The sequence below is a fragment of the Vanessa atalanta genome, chromosome 25 (genome assembly GCF_905147765.1).
Source record: "Vanessa atalanta chromosome 25, ilVanAtal1.2, whole genome shotgun sequence".
Lineage (NCBI taxonomy): Eukaryota > Metazoa > Arthropoda > Insecta > Lepidoptera > Nymphalidae > Vanessa > Vanessa atalanta.
Genome location: NC_061895.1, coordinates 1,489,330 through 1,515,203, shown reverse-complemented (window position 1 = coordinate 1,515,203; position 25,874 = coordinate 1,489,330). Strand labels below are relative to the sequence as shown.

The 25,874-nt window shown below is 32.8% G+C and overlaps 1 protein-coding gene across 2 annotated transcripts in view; it reads right to left on the bottom strand.

The window, feature by feature from the left end:
• LOC125073675 overlaps nucleotides 1-21,790 on the bottom strand; it is a 112,653-nt gene extending 90,863 nt beyond the window's left edge. Inside the window, exons 1-2 of one of the 2 annotated variants that reach the window (XM_047684622.1) lie at nucleotides 21,621-21,790; nucleotides 4,239-4,374 (exon numbers count right to left, since the gene is read on the bottom strand). In XM_047684622.1, coding sequence (XP_047540578.1) covers nucleotides 4,239-4,295 — 57 coding nt within the window. In that variant the 5' untranslated portion in view covers nucleotides 4,296-4,374; nucleotides 21,621-21,790. The remainder of the gene's footprint in view (nucleotides 1-4,238; nucleotides 4,375-21,620) is intronic. The other variant, XM_047684621.1, reaches the window with a different exon arrangement.
• Between the last annotated feature and the right edge of the window lie 4,084 nt (nucleotides 21,791-25,874).

The following is a 25,874-nucleotide window of genomic DNA, read 5'->3' as shown; positions in this document are numbered from 1 at the left end:
ATTATGACTCCACAAGGTGACCTTTACCTCTCTTTCTCTCTGTCGATTTCTATTATATGATATTATTTAAAATTTAACAAAAACTATTTTACAATTTGACGTTTAAACGTTTTTGTCTGTATTTAAAACATAATATATTGCGAAAACGACATCATTTCAACTACGTAGTCCATGCACATTTCGTTTATTTATTTTTGTTAATCACACTACTGATGACCAGTAATGTATAACGTGATGACAACAACAATTCTCTTGTCTATTCCACTTGGTCTCTTGCCGGTATAGAAGGATTTTCATCCAATTGTTTATGCGACAGAAGTGTCTACCGTAATCTAAATTACATCAGGATCTATCGTAATTTTATTCTTATGATCAGGTTTATTAACCCTAATGTTTCCTTTACTAGCCATTACAATCATTTCTAATACCACTGCTGGTGTTTTTTCTATTTCGAACATTTGTATTTGTTCAACTCCCTATTTTCCAATAATCACTTTTTAATCGTTGGCCAGTTCTAACTTTTTATTCATGACGATATATTTGACGCCTGTACGTGAATACCGCTAGAAGGAAATATTACTGGTAGTTATAAAAGTATTTTGACGACCTCCGTGGTCGAGTAGTGTGTACACCGGTTTTCATGGGTACGCCACTCTGAGGTCCCGGGTTCGATTCCCGGACGAGTCGATGTAGAAACAGGTAATTAGTTTTCTATGTTGTCTTGGGTCTGGGTGTCTGTGGTACCGTCGTTACTTCTGATTTCCATAACACAAGTGCTTTAGCTACTTACATTGGGATCAGAGTAATGTATGTGATGTTGTCCAATATTTATTTATTTATTATTATTATTAGATGAGTATACGTTCATAACCTAAAGTAATTTATAAATTTAAATGAAATATTTACGTACATACTCATTGTGATTTTGTAAGAAATGAATAAGGTCTGTGAGTGTTTTAAGAGACCAAATTAATTATTATTTAAGAGCATTCATTATCAAGCATGTGAGCGTTTTAATTCGGGGTATAGCAAAAAGGTTCACATGAATATGGGTATCATTAGGAAAGAGCTCAGGCACGTTATAAAAGTCTGTCAAATAATGTTGATGATAAAAATCGAGAGGAAGTGACTAGAGACTCAGTAGTTGACCTGCAAATTAATGAATATAAATATTTTTTTGGCATATTTAAAGATATTCACATCAGTTGAAGCAACATGATTGTAAAACGTTGAAGTAGGTAAGTATTTACTGTTATTTTCAAATCATTTCTATAAAAAAACGAATAAATTGTAGCTTTACTTAAATTCATTTGTAAAGCAATCCAAAGTGTTTACAAAAGTCAATTTGAATAATGTATTGAATTTGAATAACGATGAGCGTAAAGAACTTCAATTCAACGTGTTACTGAATCACTCTTTACATTCAGTTGCGGTGAAAGAAAGCAATCACTTTAATTTATCTTATGAATAAAAGATACATTTTTAAATCTTGATGCTCAAATGTTTCAGTTTGTTTCTTCGGCAACATTTTAATTGAAATTTTTTTGAAAGAGTCTCGTGAACAAGACATTCGTAGATAATGTCGAAATATCGAGCACCACAAAATAAAAATAAAAAACATGGTAAATATTCCGTTTTAAATACTGTTAGTAATTTTAAATGAAGACTAAATTTGAATTAGTCCTTGACGACGATAGATTATAAAAATCCACTTAAGAAAATTTGAAAACTGTCAGAGATCCTACTCATAGCTTCCACCTGTCATGTGAATCTCAAAGCATTTTGCGCGTGAGTTTCTTATATAACATAGATGAACTGAGGAAGGATTTTTAAAAACTCAATTCTAAAGATGATGAGAGAGTAGATGAAAATTTCTACCAATTTTAGTTATTTTCAGAAATATGTAATTAGGGTGACAAATATCTTATAATCTTCTGTTAATCAGTACACAGACATTTGTTACATGTAATCTTTTAAAAATATAAATTCTTAAATGTGTGAAATCAACGATTAAATTTTGTATAGATAATTATAAATTTCAAACTAAAAACGTGAAAATTTATTTAAGTTTTTGAAGAACTTTGAGAGTTAATTAGTCTGAAAGGCAGGTTTTGGCAGTTTTGAACGAATAAAAATTGAATTATGAGGCCGATGTGAAAATAAAAAAACAAAATACATTATAAACTTTTGATTTTTAAATATTTCTGAAGGGACATGCCGTCAGGCTGTATAAAAAAAACTTCAAAGTATAATAAGATATGGAAATTAGGTTAACCGTTTTATAGAAAAACTATTAATCTTCATATATATATATATATTTAAAAATGTGATAATATTCTTATTATTGATCATAAATTAAGAAAAAAATTGTATTCTTATGTATGTATAAAAAATTATGACGCTGTATCTGTTGAAGATTAATAGACACCGACACTATTTGATCGATCGCCATGATAGCTGGCACGTCATTATGTGTATTTTTTCTCAAAGAAGATTTTCATAGAGACAATTTTGCTGTGAAGCTCAGCACTTCAGGTTTTATAACGTAGCATGATATGACATAACATGACATGACACGACAATAGGTTTTTGTATTGCTTAGTTAGTTTAGTTTAGCAGATTTTGCTTGTCTATTACAATTGAAAAGTACTTTTATTCATTTAAAATACACTTACAAATCGTTAAAAATAAATATAATCTAGAACAAAGGCCGTAAACCAGAAAACAAAGCTTGAATGAAACGCAGCGAGCGCAAATGAGTCTGCCGTTTGAGCAGTGCTCAATTTCAAACTCTCTGAGTTTTACGTAATTGTTATGACGCGGTCTTTGTGATCCAGTGAATCGTAAACGTTTAAAACGATCTAACTGATCTATTGTCATTTTATAAAATCATTCTATTTTTAAATATTTTATTATGAAGATTCCGTTTTTATACCTTTGTTTGTTTCTTCGTTCAGCAATAAAATAACAGTAGTTATAAGTGTCATTTTGAAATTATTATTATTTTTCAAATATGAAATATGGATGAACGTTTCTAAATGTTTATATTAGAAATTATTTTAACAGGGGATCGCGTAACTTAAAAGCTATATCCATTTCATGTATTATATGTATTTTCATGCAGTTAAATCCTATACAAGAAATAAATCTTAGCTCCAAAGATCAATGGCGTATTGGCGATGTGTAGAATGATTAATATTTTTTACAGTGCTACAGTTACCTGCTGTGGTTACTACTCACCAACAGGTAGCCCACATTCCACCTACAACATTAACAGCCTGTAAATTTCCCACGGCTGGGCTAAGGCCTCTTCTCCCTTTTAGGAGAAAGTTTGGAGCATATTTATTATCACCACGCTGTATCTATCACATGTGGCAGAATTTCGTTGAATTAGATACATGCAGGTTTCCTTTCACCGCCGAGCATAAGATGAATTATAAACACAAATTAAGCACAAGAAAATTCAGTGATGCTTGCCTAGGTTCGACCCCGCAATCATCGGTTAAGATGCACGCTTTCTAACCACTGCGACATCCCGGCTCTCGTGTTCCACCGACATAAAACATTTAAAAATTCCAGGTGTATTGAAAAATATCGACATTATGAGTGGAACTTTTAAATCGCTTTACAAATAAATGTACATATTTGTAAAGCGAGAATTTAAGTGTTTGGGTAAATTTATGTGTCGAATTTCAAATATTTTATAAGAATAAGCTTGACAGAAATAGCATTTTTGGTCTCGCATGTGTCTAATTCCATGATTAAAGTTCTGCATCGGGAATTTTATGTATATATGTACCTCCTTGCATCGTTTGTAGTAAAATGTTTGGTATGTTCGGTCTGCAGTGTAGTTGTTTAGTGTTAGTTTGTGTTGAAAGTTTTCAAGTTTGCTTTGGGGTGAAGTTAATTGTATCCTGTATGTTATAAATGTAAATTTCAGATTCTATATTATTATTTTCGTTATTATATCCATTCAACTATGTATGTTGTCATCATTTATATATATATATATATATATATATATATATATATATATATAAATATTCAAACGGTGTTTGAAAGTTTGTGTTTTATAAATTTATTTTTACACGATATTTAAAAATGATTTATACCTTAAAGCAAATGTATATTTAACCATTTAAATAATTTGTATAGTAATAGTACAATTTATATTTTTTTCGATTACTCTTCGACGTTAACATCATATACCGTTAGTTCGACAATAAAGCTTATCTTACCTTATCCACAGGCATGGAAGGGCACGCGCGGCACAAGTTCCAGAATGAGCCGATCATCTGGTGGCAGCCGTCCGGCTCGGTGTGGCTCGGTTACTCCGAAGCTTTACGCCCACCGGGGCTGGAGCATGTGATGCTGCTATAAAAATAAAAATTAGGTTTATAATTAGGTAAGGCTGTGTGTAAGCCCCCCCTTTTATATATATGTATGCAAAAAGTTAAAAGATGTGTAAATGGGCTTTGCTCACCAGCATTCATATAGACATGGGTGCTGTCAGATATATTAACCACTTAAACACATCACTCCAATGTGCCGCCAACCTTGCGAGCTACGATGAAAAGTCTCTTATATCTGTAGTTACACTGGCTTACTCACACTTCAAACACGGAACACAACAATACTAGTATAATTACTTGGCTGTAGGTTATATAATGAGTGGGTGGTAGCTACTTAGAGTGGTTTGTGCAAGAGCCAGTGTAACTGTAGGCACAATGAACATAACATTATAGCTCCCAAGGTTGCTGGTGAATTGGCGATGACAGGAATAGTCATTTTTTTTACGATGGCAATGTTTATGGTCAATGGTTATGACTTACCATTGCGTGGGTCATTTGCTTGTTTGCCTACCTATGCTATAACAAAATCCTATAAGATTAATAAAATTCTGATATGAGAAGTTATTGAATCTTTGATAAGCCTTTGAACGTATTGATCACATTAATATTTATTTTAATTACAGGTAAAATCGTTGCTGTTATTAACAAAAAAAATTCACAAGTTTATTTAATTTAATGAACTATTTCATCAAATCATGAATTTTATACAGAGTCATATGAGACTAATTTTAATTACAAAACGGTGTTCCTCAAGAACCTATTGTTGGGCCTTTATTTTATTACACATTCGAATAGCTACATACTTTGCTGTTGAAGCACTTGGACCTTAGAGTAGTAGTGCAAAGAGCTTCATTAAAAAAAATAACACAACGCCTTATTGCCTCTACTGGTGACAGGAGGGTATTCCTGGTTTGTTTTTTGGAGAATCCGAATTGCGATTCAATGAGGAAATGCTGCTAGCATTTTTGCCACCATTCCATGCGGTCATGATTTACACAGTAACTTTTTTTATTCATATTTGTGTATATTTACGGACTTTATGCTAATAATTCTTATGTAAATAAATAAACTAAAATAAAGCCAAATTTTTGGTTAAATAATAAGATAAAACATCGAAACGTTTCACAAATATACTTCGTAACATAATATTACCTTTACATGCGGCTAAAATTAAACGTTAAATACTCTTCAGACCTCGCCGGCTTAAAAGTCAAAAGGTTAACCTCAAAGAAAAATTATGAGACGTCTAAAAACGGGCATTTCCTATTTAACTCGTAGTATTTTTTTATTTCTTTATTTATGCTATTGATGCTTATAAAATCGACTTGCTTGTGGATTCTGAAACTGCGGTCAAGTAGAGGTTAAGTGGTAAGGTGTACATTATATAATTTTATATATAACTAAGGCTTGCTCTTGATTTGTTGGTTTAAATGAGTGATATTTTCACAAAAATACACACTTTAATTAATTTGTGAGCATCACCAATATAATTTTTTCTTGTGTTTCTAGCTTACACTTCAACAGAAACAGACATGCAAAACATTGATGTTTAACGATTGAAAAAGTAAACTGGATAAAGTAAAGTAACAGTCTATATTAGAACTGCTGCTGGGCCAAGGCCTCTTCTCCCTTTTAAGAAAGCTGGAGCTTATTCCACTAAGCTTCTCCAATGTGGGTTAGTGGATACAAATGTGTCAGAACTTCATTGAAATTAGATACTTCGTAGATACTACTTAGATTCTCTGGATGTTTTTCTTCACACTTTTGAACACAAACCAAGCACATGAAAATCAGCGTGCTTGCTTGGACATATCCACAACCATCGGTTAAGATACAAATGTTCTAACCACTAGGCCACCTCAGACTGGACAGTATCATTGAATTTAAAACTATTCTTATTTAAATCACTGAGCCAATGAACCTATTCCAGCTATGTGCTATTGAAAGAGAATTCCATTATTGATTTCCATCAAAATATTATACATTATTTTCTTAAAAACAACTCATAAGTCTAGTACAGGATTTTCGCTAGCAACATTTCACGCGTTATGATCGTACGAAAATAGCTAAATATAAAAATTGCAATCTCGGAGCTCAGCCAAATAGCAGTTGTGAAACATTGCCTTTTAGTTTTTTAGTGATCGTTGCACACAGAAATACGTTTAACTTATTCGTTCATTCATTGTGAATATATATATTGAAATAGAAATGGATGTTGATAAATATTAGAGCTAGAATAGACTTCGACACAGATTATCATGAAAGTTGACATTTATAATGTAATTTCTACGCTGGCAATCATCACTCATCAGATATAATAAATAATAAATAAATATTGGACACCATCACATCCATTACTCTGATCCCAATGTAAGTAGCTAAACCACTTATATTATGGAAAATCAGAAGTAACGACGGTACCACAAACACCCAGACCCAAGACAACATAGAAAACTAATAAACTTTTTCTACATCGACTCGGGATCTCGGAGTGGCGTACCCATGAAAACCGGTGTACACACTACTCGACCACAGAGGTCGTCTATTATATAATTATATAGATATATATATAGATATTCTACCGCCAAAAAGCTATGCTTAGTATGTCTGTGTTCCAGTTAAAAAGCACAAGTGACATAACATCTAGCTGCCAAGGTTGGTGGCGCATTGGTGTGATGTAAGGTGTTGTTAATATTTCTTACAGCGCCAATGTGTATGGTGGTGGTGACTACTTACCATCATATTGCCATGTGCCTATCTTTTAAATAAACAAAAAAAAAATATACCATTTGGTATATTTTAAGCTTAACTCTCCAATATGAATTATAAAAGTTAAACTTATAATTAATATCATTAATGTATTTTTTAGTTATGACCAGAGAGTTTTTTTTTTTATTTTTTTAATTGAGTATTAGCAATGATACAAATTAATTAAGGAATTACTAATATTCCTATTTTTCTCTCGTGGCTCTTTCACTGCCAAACCAATGAACCGATTTTAACGAAATTTGGTATGAAGCAAACTTGAACTCTAAGGAAGGATACTTTTTTGCCTAACACATGACAACTAATCCCCTAAAAAGCGAGCGAAGCTGCAGGAAACTAGTTTTATATACGATTACATGAACGAATTATTAGTTGCATCTTATTCCACAGTTTCCTTCACCGTTTGAACAGGAACAGGAAATATTTATGTTTGGTCAACAACTGAATGTTTGGTAGTATGAGAACTGAGGTCTGTTCTATTAATAAAGTGCAAAGTATCCATTGAATTAATTTTCTTTTGTAATTTGATTAGTGAAATAAATATGAACAGGAAACTTAACGATTACACCTCTGTGTTTGATGAATGCGATATACCACGCTCAAATTAACCCTTCGTACTCTACGGGCTTAAGTGAACTTCAACCTTTAGAAGTTTGATTAGGAAACAGGCGTCTGATTTTTTTTTTCACTGTGAATTACAATCGTATTTATTTATATGAAGGCTAGTCGTTAGATATAAGGCAACAGATTCCGAGGTTCTGGATTTAAGCCTCAGTTCGGACCGATAAAAATTTATTAGGTTTTTTGTCGAAAAAGTGACTGGAAGTTGGAAATATGTACAGTGTTGTGCTCAGAAAGTACGTGAAGCCGTTGGTCATGTGCCTGAAATCTTTCCGGTCGTGTTGGATTTCCCGTCCCATCGGATTATGAGGGAGAGATAAGAAAGTGCACCTGTCTTCACGCACACCGTATGTAGTTGGCTGTTCTCTCTAAATAAAAATTCAAAATAGATATTTTATAAATCATGACCGAGTGGAGTGATGTCAAGATATGTCAAAGTCAAAGTCAAAAATCTTTATTCAATATAGAAGTGTTTACACTTGCTTATTTATTGTCAAAAATCTACCACCGGTTCGGAATTTAGCACCTCGGACCTGAGAAGAACCAGCGAAAGAAACTCAACGGGATATATATATATATATTTTTTTAACCATTTTCCATGTACAATTTTAGTTATTTGAAACAGCTTAGAGCATTTCATTCCCAAGGTGTGCAGTCAACTAAAAAGTCATTAGTGTCCTTTAGCACACAAATGCTCTTTAACGACTCTTTTGAATTTTATAATTGAATAATTTTGAACGTTTTTTGGGATTCTGTTGTAAAAACGTATACATTGCCCCAAAAAAGAGTTAATAACCCTGTGTAATCGGGTACTTGGAGTAACAAGTTTATTCTTGTTCCTAGCGTTAATAGAATGTACGTCACAATTTCTGGGAAAATCATTTATGTTTTTGCGTACATACATAACATTATCAAAAACAAATTGAGAAGTGACAGTCATTATTTTAATTTCTTTAAATTTACCTCTTAACGAATCTTTTGGGCCCAGGTTATAAATTGCACGAATAGCCCTCTTCTGCTAAGGTACTACTAACCACTAAGGTCTTTTCTATTTATTATAATGAGCTAAAATATTCAGGAGATCAGACGACATAAGACGTGCTCAATCTGTTAAATTTTTTAAGCTTTTACCAAAAATGTATACCCAACATTTTTTTTTAAGTATTCAACTATCCTACCCAAAGGATCAATATAAACGAACTCAATGACCCTTAACTTATTGACCCGCAGTGGTATTCTGTAAGAACAACGTTCGTATATCACTCGTGGAATGGTGAAACCGACTTACGATGATAATATATGATAGAGGATTAATAATGTTGGGCTTTAAAAATTTCCGTCTTTGCCTATGTAGGAACGGCTGGCATTGCGAAGGTTTAGAGTAGAAATAGTACCAGGCGAACAGAGTTAAAGAGAAGCTTTGTATGTACACAATTAACTAATCGATAACACCCTTAATACGATTAATAGCGAGCCCAGTTTATAGGCATTAGAGTTTAATAAATTGCTTTATTGACGGTCAAACGTTCAGGATCTGAAGGGTTCGATAATGGCTTCGGAATATCAAATTATATTTAAACTTTCAATTTATTTCGCTTCCTGTGTGCTTCATTTTGTTCTTGTTGGGTTTGGTCAAATAATTTTACCAATTTTATTGTATTTAAGAGGACGAACTCTTAATATGCTTTTATGAGGATATAAGTTATTTAAAACATATAGATTTTTTTGGTTCATTATCATCTATTTGGTTGTAGCCGCGTGATGTATGTAAACTTTTTTTTTCCTTCGATTACTATCAGTTTTAAAATGATTTTAGACCCTATTCCTCTCCAACAACAACATTAATAGCCTGTAAATTTACCACTCTTGGGCTAAGGCCTCCTCTCCCGTGGAGCATATTCCACCACACTGCCCTAATGCGGATTTGTGAAATACACATGTGGCAGAAATTCGGTGAAATTAGATACATGCAGGTTTCCTCATGTAGTTTTCCTTCACTGCCGATCACGAGATGAATTATAAACACTAATCAAGCACAAATTCAGTGTTGTTTGTCTGAGTTTGAACCTGCAATCATCGGTTTAGATGCACGCGTTTTAACCACTGGACCATCTCGGCATATTCCTCTCCGAATAAGGGAAAATAAGGAAAACTTGATATCTACCTTAACCTTCTCCACTTTTAAGCTTACCTACGATATACTTTAAACCCCTTAGGATTTAACCGTAACTACTTTAAATATGTTACGTACAGAAACAAGCCATATTTTTTTATTTCATGCAGACGTATAGACAGATGGGCATTATATAGAGATGGTCAACGTTGCTCATAGAACGTGGCATTTTAACTTCACTTGAACCGCCATAGAATCTGGCATGAATATGTCCTCATCTATACATACATATAGTAAAATTGGAGTGTCTGTTTGTAATATCAAAATAGCCGCTTTTCTCTAAATGCATATGTATGTATACACGGCGCATATACCAAAATAACATTAATTACAATTTCTGTCTGTCTGTCTGTTTATTCCGGCTAATCTCTGGAACGGCTACACCGATTTTGACGGGAGTTTCAATGGCAGATAGCTGATGTAATAAGGAGTAAATTAGGCCACAACTATATATAACTTTTTTGTGAAATTCAAACGCGCATGTGGTCGCGGGCAGCGCTAGTATATAAAATATAATAAATAAGAGAAAAAGCTGGCTCTACATAATATGCAGTGTAATTTTCATGTAAGTGTTGGTTTAGTAAATATTTTCAGTTAGGTATTCTCAAACGTCTCCTCATTTAGTAGAATAGATTATAGATTACTAGTTTTCGCCTGTAGCTAGACATTGGGGCCGTAAAAAAAGTAATCAACGATTCCTTACATCGTCAATGCGTCACCGACCTTGGGAACTAAGGTATTATAGAGTTAAGGTCCTCAATATTGTTGTTACACTGGTACACTCACTATTCAAACCGGAACACAACAATACTAAGTATTACTGTTTGGCAGTAGAATATATGAACTTGGCTGACACGCTACCGCGTGTCTAGATGAGAGGATGGTACATACCCAGACGAGCTTGTACAAAGCCCTGACACCAAGTTTTATTATGCATTACAATATACATATGCAAATGCAAGATATCCCGTTTCAAATACTCTTACTAATACCAAGTTAATTAAAAATCTTATACAAGATTGCTTTGTCTGCGTTTAAAACTTCTTGATTAACTCTGGATCTGCGCCAGTTGTCATCAAGGAAGAAGAAACATACAAGTTTGTAAGAAGGACAACTCGAATAAACTGCGCAGATAATCTTTGACGAAGCGTTTTGTTCTTGGTCGGTTTCAAATATCATCTATCTTGCGTGGTCAGCGTGTTTGCTTGGACACTGTGATATTCTCCAAACATGCTGTCGTATACGGATATATGTAATGCATGTTGCCGTCCAGCGAACTGATATGTTGACACAACAAACAACGCTACGAAGCACGACGAAACGTTTATTGTGATGAATTACGTAGCGTAGTGTAGTTCAACTTAAATTGTCAGCATGTTACACATAGTTTTGCGGCAGAATGTATGTATGATGTATGGTTGGTGCCACCAAGTCAAATCTTGAACTTAAGATACAATGACCGCTGATAAAGGTGTATCAGTTATATATATATATAATTTTGATTCACGTTTTTTTATATGTCAATGATTACATTAAAAATTAAAATACAATGCAAGTTTCAGGATTATTGTAAGGAATCTAGACACGCGGCAGCGTGTCAAGCCAAGTTCAAGTAAAAGATCTGGCGAGCAGCACCGTGTGTAATATTACACGAATTATTTGGAGCCACTTTTGACCTCCTTATAACTCAAAAACTATTTCACATAAACATGTCAAATTTGTCTCATATATTGAGACTCGCGAGATACATATTAGATATTGTGTATATATACATATAGTCAGACCTACAATATATTCTCCTAAGTTATAAGAAGAAATTATATTTTATGTAGTTATAAATAAATTTCAGGACTGACCATTGATCTTGGCTCTCATTTCACATTTATGTTTTAAAGTGATACAATTTTATCTGCGCAGTTTATTCGAGTTGTCCTTCTTACAAACTTGTATGTTTCTTCTTCCTTGATGACAACTGGCGCAGATCCAGAGTTAATCAAGAAGTTTTAAACGTTCTCTTATCCATCATAAAGATAGATTACGTCCAGGAAAGCTATATGACAAAAAATACAATAGCATTTATTGGTTTTACTACGGATTCAAACCTATGACCTTGGGCTTTGTAATGGTACAAGTGACCAAATGCATATGTACATGTGAATGATTTTCATCGATCATCCTGGTTTTTCTAGCCGCCGCCCATAGACAATGGCGTTGTAAGAAATATTAACCATTCCTTACGTCACCGATGCGCCACCAACCTTGTGAACCAAGATATTACGTCATTTGTGCCTGTAGTTACACTGGCTTACTCACCTTTCAAATCGGAATACAACAATACTGAGTACTGCTGTTTGGTGGTGGAATATCTGATGAGTGGGTGGTACCTACCCAGACGGGCTTGCACAAAGCCCTACGACCAAGTATAGAAGATAATGAATACAAGATAAATTATAAACATAAATTATGCACTTGGATATTCAGCGGTGCAAATCGTTAGTTAAGATTGACGTGACGTCATTAAAAAAAATACTAAAAAAATCCGATTTGTCAAGTTACATTCTAAGGTTATAAAAACCTTATGTTCTATCCAACGAGCTATCATGGCGTGGACGTGGCAAATAGTATTACTCACATGGAGTAATCTCGAAATTGCATTACAAAATAGCGAGTATCCCCATGGGGGTGCCGGCGAAATTATTTAATCTTGATTTTCACGGAATTTCAAATAAATAATCGTTGATACTTGTATATTTGATATGTTGAAATTAACATTAGATCCGATATTCGTACCAGAAATTGTGAATAATAATAAATTAAAATGTACTTCTAATAAGTGTATTAACGGCTGCTTCACATTATATTTATGATAATATAATGTTTATACAGAAGAATATACAAAAGTATTCCATAAAAGCTGATATACATACAATTAATACAAGAAATAAAAATAAATTTGTAACCCCTACTTTCCGTTTGCATACATATAAGATACCGGGAAACGTAACCAATTTAACATTTACGAAATTTTAAAAGTTTATTAAGACTAAATTAATAAATAAGTCTCATTATTCATTAAAAGAGTACTTTAAAAAAAAAACGCCTGGATTTAGGCTCGGTTTCCATCACAAGACACCAATTATTGAAAAAAAACAGCATTGTAAATCTGTTTATTTGAAAAGAGCAACTATGCGAGTTTCTTGCCGTTTCTTCTCGCTGCTTTCCGAAACGGTGGTAGTATTTTAATATTGACGATTCAAAAACGCTTCGTTGTGAAGTTTACTTGAATAAACTTGATTTGATTTGATTTTGATTTGACTTTGAGGATGGCTAATCAATTCAAATATAAAACATAAACTACCAACTTTATAACTTTAGGGGTGGAGTTTCGTGAAAAAATTCTCAGCGGGTATCTACACCTTATAAGGTACCTACCTGTCAAATTTTAAGTTTGTAGATGTTATCGTTTATGAGATTTCGTGATTGATCAGTGAGTGGTATTTTGCTTTGATATATATAGATTACCTGTAACATAAATTCTGTTGAGGAGAACCAACAAGAAGGTAACAAGTTACTCTCCCAACAATGAAATTACATAGCTTTACTAATTACATACAATTACTTTATTTTATATGCATGAAAATCAAAATATATATTAACGTTTTAATTTTTATTAATTATTAATTAAACGTTATTAGTTTTATATACTTATGTTATAAATGCGAAAGTTACTCTGTCTGTCTGTCGCTCTTATTTATGATGTACTGTTTGTTTACAACAAAAAGACTTATTGTTATAAAATAAACTTTTAATAAGTACTACGCCTCATTTGATAATGTTTTTTTAATTATTAATTCAAACTTATTTATTAGCGAATCTCAAAAACTTTTTTATTCTATCTTGATAAAGAGTTACACAACAAATGTATCATTTTCATTAATCTCGACAAAAAAATGTAAAAATAATGCGAAACAAAAAATATATCAGGCCAAGCACAACAAATCAGAAGAACAAAAAAACGTGACCTTTAAAAGATGAATATTTTCCAAGTTACAATGATAGTGCACATGTATAAAATGCCATTCCGGCTGTATACTCTATTTCCAAGAGTTAACGAAACAAAAAAAAAACATTTGAAATATAAATATTCCACAAGTAAATGAATATTATATTATAACGTTGCCCTCATTCGAATAACACTCGAACGAGTATTGTTCCATTTGAATTAAATTCATCTCACTGGTCACGGCGTAATTACGCACTGAAAACAAGAGCAAATTGAACACATATTTAATTAATGTAATTTATTATTGATAGTTAATTGAATTTGTATTAAAATTATATTGAGAGCTGTTAATATTGACAATATGTAACTGACTTTAAGTAAGCCGGGACATTGGCGAAATAATCTGTGCCTTAAAAAAAAGTAAACTAGCATTTGTAAAAGGAATAGGTTCTTGGAGTGATATTAAAAATACTGAGTCCAGATTGTACCAGTTAATACCAGTTGGTAAATTAGTTTCTTATGGCGTTTGATGTCATTATTTTGTCATAAGGTTGATGTTTCATTGTTTTTTTTGGGTAATTTTCCAAATTCTATTACGTTGCGTTTCTTATCTCTGAATTCTTGGTTCTATCGGAGTGAAAATTTTACAAATTGTATTTTGTGATTATAATAGTTAAAAAATAAATTCTTGCATCGCAGTATTTTTAATTTCCTTTATAGCTGTACACTCACGATTCAAAACCGCTTCCGGTCGTAATTGCGGCCAACCAAACGTAAGCGAGATTCAGAAAATGTTATTCTATGAAAATTTTGGTGTAAAAAATGATTGCACGTTGTACAGTTTTACACTAGTAATAATAGATTGGAACTAGCAGAGAGGAACTAGGTTATAGGTAAGCAGAGGCTGTCGTAAGTTTCAGGTATAAAAAAGCCTATGCGTTCAAGCTGCCTTCATGCAAAATTTCATGAAATTCGATTCAGTGATTTAGCCGTGGAAAAAAGATAGACAGAAAGAGAGTTACTTTCGCATTTATAATATTAGTACACATTTCTTACATGGTTAACCACCTGGAGTCGTGTAAGTGTATGTTCTCTGTACCTAAAATTTCACAAAAAAAAAAACAAAGTTTATATTTTTACAACTGAACCCAGGAAATCAAAATATAGATGTTTGGCAATAGAACTTATTAATTTATACAAAGAAGTGAGTTGTACCAATCCAGATTATATTTTAGTGACCTAAATCTGTCTAGATTAACTAGTAATTATTGTAGAACATCATAATGATATGACTAAATCATATGATCTTGAGTTCTCTAGCCGGTATATTTGCTCTGTGCAAATATTTGCTCTCATCGAGGAGAAGGATTTACTTAATCCACTATCTGGCTTTTCGAAGTAAGGAACTTCAATTCAATTAAATTCTTAGCTTAATGGCTTTAAGTTATGCCAACAGGGTACCGAAGAAACTTATCAGTGAAAGATAAAACGATTTCATAACTTAGTATTAGTTCTTTGTCATTTTTCATATTTTGAAGTAGAACCTTTGGCATATATACCCATATGCCAAAGGTCGTTGGTACAGTTTTTATCTTAGAGTAGAGACTGTGGAGGTTGCCTGTCAGGCATGATAAACACCTGAAAAAAGTTAGACATGACTGACAACAGTAGACTAAGAACTGAGAATTATGGCGTTCCATCTGAGAAATCTTAGTCCATCAGTGAACTGAGATAGAAGTAAAAGTCTTTTTCATCGAACTACATATGTCGTCATATTTATTTTGATATCCTGTCTTTAATTGTACTTTTTTATGGCATAGATTGGCGGACAAGCAAATGGACCACCTGATGGTCACCATCCATAGAAAATGGCGCTGTAAGAAATATTAACCATTCCTTACATCGTCAATGCACCACCCACTGGAAACTAAGATGTTATGTCCCTTTTGTCTGTAGTTACACTGGCTCACTTACATTTCAAACCGGAACACAACAATACTAAGTACTGTTATTTGGCGGTAGAATATCTTATGAGTGGGTGGTACCTGCGCAAAGTTTGCACAAAACCTATAGGAACAAGATGTCCAAGTAATTTCCTCGTCTACCTTTCAAAAATAAATGTAAAATAATAATATGTAGTTGTTAAATTAAATCTAATAAAAAACAATTTATTGTATCTTTTGTTTCTACGTAAAAATATAAAATTCAATGGAATGGAAAGTTGCGTTTTCACGAATTTCTTGGAAGTTTTTAGTTTTGCTAACATTTTTCAGGGTATTGGAATCCTTCGGAAAGTAGATTATCTTGGAGCAAATAACTTGAAGGTTTTCATGATGTTAGGTATTCGTTTTTAAGTTAATTTGTTATTTAGACTCCTGGTATATTTAAAATTAGTTTGAAGATAATGTCATTATAAACTCTATATATACCCTATTAGAGAAAAAAATGTTTATAATAATTTTCGACGGTAGATGTGTTATTTGATTTATTCAATAAACCTGATATGGAATTATGGATTGTAGAATTCATTGAAATAAAGCACTGGCCAAAGCAGAGAGGCCGAGAAAACTTTCTTATAATTTTTGAAGTATTTTTTGTATAGTACATAAAGAACTCCACCTAAACCAAGATAACATTAGCAGCCCGTAAATGTCCCACTGCTGGAATAAAGGCCTCCTCTCCCTTTGAGGAGAAGGTTTGGAGCATATTCCACCACGCTGCTCCAATGTTGGGTTGGCGGAATACACATGTGGCAGAATTTCGTTGAAATTAGACACATGCATGTTTCCTCACGATGTTTTCCTTCACCGCCGAGCACGAGATGAATTATAAATACAAATTAAGCACATGAAATTTCAGTGGTGCCTGCCTGGGTTTGAACCCGAAATCATCGGTTAAGATGCACGCGTTCTAGCCACTGGGCCATCTCGGCTCATCTCGGCCATCTCGGCTCAACCAAGATAAATATTTATTTAAAGTAACAATTTTATCAGGATTGAATATCCAGATAGATAGGTATATATCTTCATATAGTCAGATTCTCTGTATTCGTTAAATCAATGTGCGAATTCAACTAGGCGTGTAAAGGCTCTTTTATGAAAGGTCATTTTGCATAACAATAAAACGCGAAATTTCCAACGTTTCAGCTTGTATACAATGCACAGGATCTATAAACTAAGTAAAAAATACGAGTATTAATTAATATGCCCTCTAATGTTGCAGGTCTTCCAGAATATAAGTAACCTATATTCTATTCCAGATTATAATCAATCTATGTGCTAAATTTCATTCAGATATGGTCAGCTTTATTCGGATCTGTTCAGCTTTTCTGCTGTGATTGAGTGATCCATTCTTCTAAATTTCTCATTCATAATATTTTTAAGGAAACATTGTCTTACTAACACTATATGGGCTAGTCTCGAAATGAAAGTTTTTATTATTATTATTTATTATAATATTAGTATTAATATAATATTAGTATTAATTACTATATTATATTACTAGCCAAACCTGCGGCTTCACTTGACCCCTGTTTTACCCCCTTAGGGGTGGAGTTTCATAAAATAGGGAAATCTTAGCGGATGTGTACACCCTATAAGGAACCTACCTGCCCAATTTCAAGTTAGGAACACCTACTAATCAGTGTGTGGTATTTCGCTTTTATATACATAGATTTCTAGTGTATAAGTTTTCAATCCATCCAAGATTTAACTAGATGTAATTAAACTTCATGTTTTATCGAATAAATAGCAGAAAAAAAATCATTAAAATCATAGTCTTTATTTTGAAATTGATAAATTGTTTAGTTTACTATTGACAATATGAAATAACAATGATGTTTGTATTGTAACAAAAGATGTACCGACAATCACTATCGACATTTAAGGCGTTGGCTAAAATTTGTCACATAAAATTAATACGACATATGTTTTTTTTTTTATATTACTAGGACAGACGAGTTAATGGGTCACCCGAGACTTAGTAGCAGACATAGGAACTGGTGGACATATTAGTTAATCCCTATACTACACAAGATATTATTTATTAAGTATTTTACGTACTTATGCTTTGCTAGGATTTGGATATCATTTACGTATCAGCCATTCTCATCGTTAGAAATGTAGAGCTATACTCTCTGAACAGTTGTCTGTGGAACCAGCTGTCGCCGGATATAAGACTTGACAACCAGCATGAAAGAGCCTATTTGTTCTTTATGGGAGAGCTGTTAACGCACTAGCAACGTCTTTGAGCGGTGGCACTCGCATCTGCAACCTATTACATAAAATAGGGTATCACTGAGCCAAGCCACTACTACTTGGTGGTAGGGCTTTGTGTATGCCCGTCTGGGTAGGTACCATCAGATATTCTACCGCTAATTAACAGTAGTCTGTATTGTTGTGTTCCGGTTAGAAGGTTGAGTCAGCCAGTGTAATCACAGACACAAGGGATATAATATCTTAGTTCCCAAGGTTGGTGGCGCATAGTTGATGTAAGGAATGGTTAATATTTCTTACAGCGCCTTTGTCTATGGGCGGCGGTGATCACTTACCATCAGGTGGCCCATATGCTCGTTCGCCAACCAATGCCATAAAAAAAGCTGGGATTGATATTGTTTTTGGTACATTTGGTACATTAAGGCAATAGAAGCGATGGCTTTATAAGCTCTTGGCGTTCCATATTGACGTAGAGGGCACCGTTGTGGTAGTGTTTTCTAGTGGGTGGCAATCAGCTATGAGTCCTACCTAAAACACCAAAGATTACCGTAGGGAAGATGTATTAAAAAAATCCACCACAAGTAAGATACGAATTTATACCAAGAGGAACACATAAAATGAATTGAAAACGGGAAAAAAATATTGTACCGCTATACGCCATACTAAGGATTATTGCGTTGCGGTTTGCAGGGGAAGTACATCTTTACAGACCCTATATCTTGGTTCTCAAGGTTGGCGGTGCATCGACGATGTAAGGGATGGTTGTAGATATAGTATTAGCGAATAGACTCAGCTCTGTAGCCTATGCGGTAAAAAAAATTAGACTTTTGACTGATGTGGATACGGTTCGCCTTGTGTATTTCAGTTATTTCCACAGTATAATGTCGTATGGCATCCTACTCGGGGGTAATGCAGCTGACATTAATACCATTTTTATACTACAGAAGAGGGCTATTCGTGCAATTTATAACCTGGGCCCAAAAGATTCGTTAAGAGGTAAATTTAGAGAAATTAAAATAATGACTGTCGCTTCTCAATTTCATAAATGATTCTCAAAGACATAAATGATTTTCCCAGAAATTGTGACGTACATTCTATTAACACTAGGAACAAGAATAAAATTGTTACTCCAAGTACCCGACACAGGGTTAGTAACTCTTTTTTGGGCCAATGTATACGTTTTTACAACAGGATCCCAGAAAACGTTAAAAAATATATATATCCCGCTGAGTTTTTTTCGCCGGATATTCTCAGGTCCGGTGTTAAATTCCGAACCGGTGGTAGATTTTTGACTATCAATAAGCAAATGTAAACACTTCTATATTGAATAAAGATTTTTGATTTTGACTTTGACTTTGAATTAAGAAATCTTACATTGCTAGTGTCTATAGCCAGTGGTACTATAAGCTCCTACTATCAGGTAGCCCATTTGCCGTATGTCTAACCTAACGTAATATGTCTACCGATAATAACTAAAAAACACCTCAGAACGTTTAGTTCTTAATTATATAAAAAAGTATAAAACTAATTTTCTTGTGAATGTCCCTGTACTAGACGATATAATTTATATCTTAGACATAAATAATTTAGCTTTCTACCAGTGAAATAAGTTTTAGAATTAGTTCATTAGTTTCAGGAGTTTACTCTCTACATACAAACAGACAATTTCGTACTGTAACGGTAACGTTTTCAATCACTATTTCTTGGTAATGTGTTTCACGCCTTAACGGATTTCTTACTTTATCGCTTATAAGGATTCTAGTCATATGTAGTTCTTAATTATATAAAAAGTACCAAACCAATTTATTGTTAATGTCCCAGTGGACAAAGGCCTTTTATTACTATTTGTAGGTATACATGTGGCAGAATGCTTCAACAACTGGAGGTTTTCTCGTGACGTTTTTCTTAAACGCCGACCTGAGTTATTAAAAGGTCATGAACTAAGCCATCTTATATTATATTACTACTTTTTTATCATTATAAAGATTATAATGAGACCAAGTAAATCGATTTTTTGTTTTATCTGAATACTAAATCTGAAGTTGTATCAAGATGATTTCGACTAGATCTCTTTCAATAGGAAATATGATGATATCGACAGCCTGGTGCAATTTATATTACCTCGATCTCATTCAAATTTAAATTTGATAGGGTGGCAAATCTAATAAGACTGAGAAGTTCAGCCGCAGAACTACCTATAGATGCTTTCTGAGGCATGGGTGTGTACCATTTAAACTTCAAGAAAAATCCAAGAACTTTTTACAGGCCCTATTTTTGTTTTCAAAGCTTGGAATTCAGGATTTTTGGCGTCATGTCTAGTTCAACGAAGCAGTCAATATATTAGATAATTATTACTAAATATATATTGTTATTTATATATATGTTTTAAATATGTATGTTAGCATGGCAGCACTGCTATGGGTAGCGTGAAGCTATAGAGTAAAATCTTTTTCAATAAACTTTACTATCTCCATTCTTAAGCTTTTTATAAAAATATGCCAGCAACACAATAATGAACAAATTCAATTTTATTTTCGGAACAATAAAATGCTTGTCGTCATCCGATAAAGAGAATCAATAGAAGGTCAAGAAATTCCTAGTTTCAAGGTCATTAGCCTCAAATTGTCCGCAGTAGGCGAAAATATGTAGCTAACATTAAATAGGATTAAGGAGAACTATTATTATTCGTCTAGCTACTACCTGTATTAAAATCTTAAATAGAATAAAAACATTCTATTGAATACAACAAAAAGCAATACGATAAAAAAACCTAGTCAACGACCTCGTGTTTATTACTTTACATTATATATATCGAGAGATAGAAAACTAATCACAGGGAGATCGCCATTAAAATGTCACCACGTTCCAGAGTTATTGCCTCATTTAATGATCCCAGGACTGTGGAAAAGGACGAGTGACGTCATAATGTGGTAACGATCCATGACGTCATCCTGCAAGCCATCTCGGCTTAGTCTAGAGATAAGACGCCTACCATACATTACACCATCAACCCCAATTTAATTTTATTTCGTCGCATAAAAGCATCGTTTTCCTCGCATCGTCCGGGACGGGTTGCGGCTGACTTTTAAACATTTTTGAGCTTCTTTTTTTGCAAAATGAACGTTTATCACACGGTTAGGACGAAAGTCAGACAAAACATACCCATGGAGAAATTGGTAAGTCATTTTTTTTAATAATTATGATATAATTTTATAATATACAGGTATATTGTTTATATTATTTGTTATATGCACTGCAGTGAAAATAATTCGATGTAAGCAATACGCTTGACATTTCAATGGGGTGGGACAATCAGCTGATATCAATTATCAAATCACGTTAGACACGTAATATAATTAAATCTAAGCATTTTCTTAAATAATCTCTTAAAAGATCTATTATTTTAAGCTAAATTACAATAAAAACTCACTATTGTCACAGTAAATTGATTAAAATGGAGTCGAGATAAAAAAAATAAAGATGACACTTACGAAATTCCGTTCCCAGCACACAACAGCACAAAAAATGGAAAAAATTGCGTCGGCTAACGAATCAGGTAAACTGAAATTTAACTTTCGAAACTAAATTTTGAATATAGAATGGATATTTCGTGTCGCGAAGCGCGTTACAGATGTGTTTTTCGCGCTCGGCACCGGCTTGTCGGGCGACTGCCGCAAACTCCGAGAAAAATCAATAGCCACCCCTAGTACGCGCCCGCATGCGGAACTCGCTTCACAACTTAACATCGCTCACCCATTTCCGTATTATGTAACGTTGTTGGAAAGAGACGAATATATATTCTTAGCTACACTCCAAGCAACCCTTTTGCGGAGCTCCAATAAGCGAACTCAAAATGGTGGATGACATTTGACGTTTCGGCGCGAAAAATGACATTTCTGTCAACGATTACCACGCGAGAAATTCGTTTTGAATCGATTTAATTTCTTCATTTTTGTTTGATGTTAATATGAAATCGATATCACAGCCTTGGTTTTGTTTTGTCTTCCTTTTTGACGCATTCGTGTGTTTGTAACTCGTGTTATCGTGTGTGTCAAAAGCGTTTAATGTTGCCTTTTAAAATTCTTAATAAGAAAATAGTGTTCGTAAATAATTATGACTATGATAAATTAGTATCTTGAATCATTTAGGTTTCATGTCTTACAATTCGCATCGGGTCGATATGGTTTTAGATATGGAATTATATATTATATATATTCACAGAACCATAATTTATACAAAATAAATAAGTATTATTTGGAAGAACATTTTGTAAGAAATAAAACCACTAACTGTGTTTTGGATATAATTGTATTTCTAATACTCTTTTAGATATCGTGGATTTGATTATCTCGTGACGGTTTTATTCATTTCAACAAAGTTTTTTGTGGCTGTCTGTCAAGTGAAACTGTGATTTAACGTTAGAGATATTTTTCTTTATTTTTTTAATAAATTAATAATACTGAGACACGCTTTAATTATAAACCCATATTTTGTTTTTAGTTCTCTTTTTAAATTTAGACCATCTACTTATTTTGATACTTAATATGATTTATTATGTTTATTTGTAAGTAATTAAAAAAGACAAAGTTGAAAAATATACAGCCACAATGCTTCACTTGTACTCTCAAGAATAAGAAACATTACATAATAAAGTACTCTATAGATTATTTGTAAATATTATTTTTTATCGGTACGCTCGAAAGTTAACAGTAAGTGCTCTTAATTAGTACTGCAAAAGACATATTTTTTACGTGGCCAAGGATGAAGCCGTGATGCGAGAGCATCCCTTGCAGTTATTCATCTCTGGTTGATTTTTTTTTATTATAAATTTTATACATTTTTCATATAAACATGCTTGATTACGAATGTAAAGCGAACTGTAAATTAAGGTACTTGAAAAAGGTTGCATATCAAAAAGTATTTATGTATTATATGTTATTTTTCTTTGGCGTCGTTACAGCCTTTTGCGCAATGCAGCTAAGGAGCTCCGATTGAGTTTAACTGCAGTGTTCAATTTTATTTTAAAAGTCATACTCGCTACAAATATTTATAATTGTATTATTAATATCAAACAGATAGGGATAAATATAGGTTTGTTTTTTTTTTTTTTAACCGATGATCACATTTTAATCGGCCCAATTACTTTTTTATTTACTTTTTTTAGTTAATTATATTAATGTAAAAATTTGTTATAGATATTGTTTGAAACGCAATTCAAGGCGAATAATTTTGATATTTTTTTCTTGACAAAACAGATTTTTAATAATTATTCTCAAAGTGTTGGTCATTTTTTTCATTTACAGAGAACAATTCGGTGCTTATTTTATCATTATTGTATCTACAAACAAGAATAATCAAATAACGTTATTACTACAGGCAAAATAGTGTATCATAATATACGTATACTACTGTTGAGTAGTGTAAAATGTTGTCTTTGCTTCTTTGTCTTGCAAGTGAAGAATAAGTAATGCTTATATTATTCGATAGGGCATTTGCTCTTTTGCTAATTTATTTTTAAAAAATTACGCCACTTTACTGTACGTTTTTGAACGATACTAGTTATCGCCCATTTCACTCTTGTTTGAAGATTTGTTTCTCAGGTATTCACACAAACAATATCTTTATAAATTGTATATAACCTATGTATTATTCTGATGTATAAGCTATATTATTGTAAAGTTTCATTAAAATGAATGCAGCAGTTTTGCGATACAAATATCCATACATACAAACTTATACACTTCGCCTTTATGATATAGTATGGAAGTAATATAATATATAACTGTCATGGTAAACGAAATCTCTCGATTTTTTTTGGTTTTTTAATTTGTCTTAACATTTTTGGACTTTGCTACTAACTTCGATGATATAACAATGTAATATTGATTCAAAAATATAACATTCTAAACCTAAAAATGGACGGACGAGCAAATGGACCACCGGTTGGTAAGTGGTCACCGCCGTCCATAGATAATGGCGCTGTATAATAGAAATAATGACCATAGAAATAATGACCATTTCTTACAGCGTCAAAACGCCAAGAACCTTGGGAACTAAGTTCCTCGTGCCTGTGGTTACACTAGTTCACGCACACTTCCGGAATATAACAATACTGAGTAGGTACTGCTGTTTGACGGTAGAATATCTAATGAGTGTTTGGTACCCAGACTGGCTGGCACAAAGTCCTACCACAAAGGAAAGTCTTTATACTAGTTCTAATAAATGAAGAAAACGTGCGTCGAAACTAGATCGAGTATGTATTATATAATTTTAATATCTACTAAACTGCTCAATTGACAGAACGTAATATAAGCTTTTGAATGTACATAGTTCTTAATCGTTTGGAATAAACGTCACATAGATACAAAATTGTCTTAGGTACCCTGTGTAATAAACGCAGTATTTATTTATTTTTTATTATTAAGTCTACAAAGACTAAGTGGTCAATGACCCTTTATAATGTTTACTAGATATTTATTTGTATGTTCAAAAATAACAAAAGCAAATATTTTCTTAAATCGTGTACTAAATTTTACAACGAAAGGATATTTAAACTTGAGACTTAAATAATCCACAGTTCCTTTAGAATTTAAAGTATAAAAGAAAAAAAGGATGAATGAATCAATTCTTTTTTTAACTAGAGCCCTAATTAAATCTATAAAAGATAGATAAAATAGATTAGTGTCTTAAATTTTATCAGGACAGTACTACTAGTGTTATTATTATTTTACGTCTGACGGCCTGGAGGAGGGTTTTCAATGTTTGTTCTTCGGTAGGTACCAATAAGACCTTTTCAACATATGTGAGCTTTGGACATTTTTTTCATAATATTAATAATAATGTATATAACTGTGTTGCTTGTTATATACATAAGGAATACAATTTTTTTGACTACATTATGTAATCAAACAAAAATAGTTAGGTATATAATACTTATTCTTTAAAATTTCTTTCTCATTTATTAACATAAGAATTGATAACATTAAGTGCTTAAATATATACAAATATGAATTAAAAATAGTTACTGTACAAATCTTGACCGCGTGGAATGGTGGCATGAATGCTAGCAGCATTTCCCCGTTGAATCGCAATTCCGATCCTCTGGGCTAAAAACGAATCTTATACCTGATGAAGCTTTTTGAACCATTACTCCAAGTACTTCGACAGCAAAAAGCCTTTTCGGCAAAACGAACGGATATTAAAAAAAAAAAAAATGTTTTGTTGATGGTGTCTATGGGTGATGTATGGATCTTTTCGACAACAAACGCTGATTGCGTTTGTTGTCGAAAAGCAGAATGGAGATTTTTAGAAGTACGGTATTCATCTCGTTTAAAGAAAATACTATAATGGTCTGCAAATCATTTTCATTAGACATGTAATCGCATAATTAATTATTTTTCACATTAAGACAATAACTCCCATTATTTCGTTAAAAAATCAGTTCTAGTATCTAAGGGTGTCAATTAGGTATCGAGACTAAATTTAAACTGTTTTTAAATATAGAATAATAAGCCAAACGATTTGGAGATGTTATCCTGCATGACCATGCAGTATATACAAAAACCTACTCTGCAACGGGCTACATTTTCAGATGTCAGTCTTACGTATTGGTTTAGTAGTTAGTTCAGTTTGGCATAACAAAATGACTTAGCCCCATTTATTAGTACAGGTTAAACAATTTATTCGTCATGTATTATTTAAATAAAAATGTCAAACAAAATTATGTTAATATTTTTTTTATAATA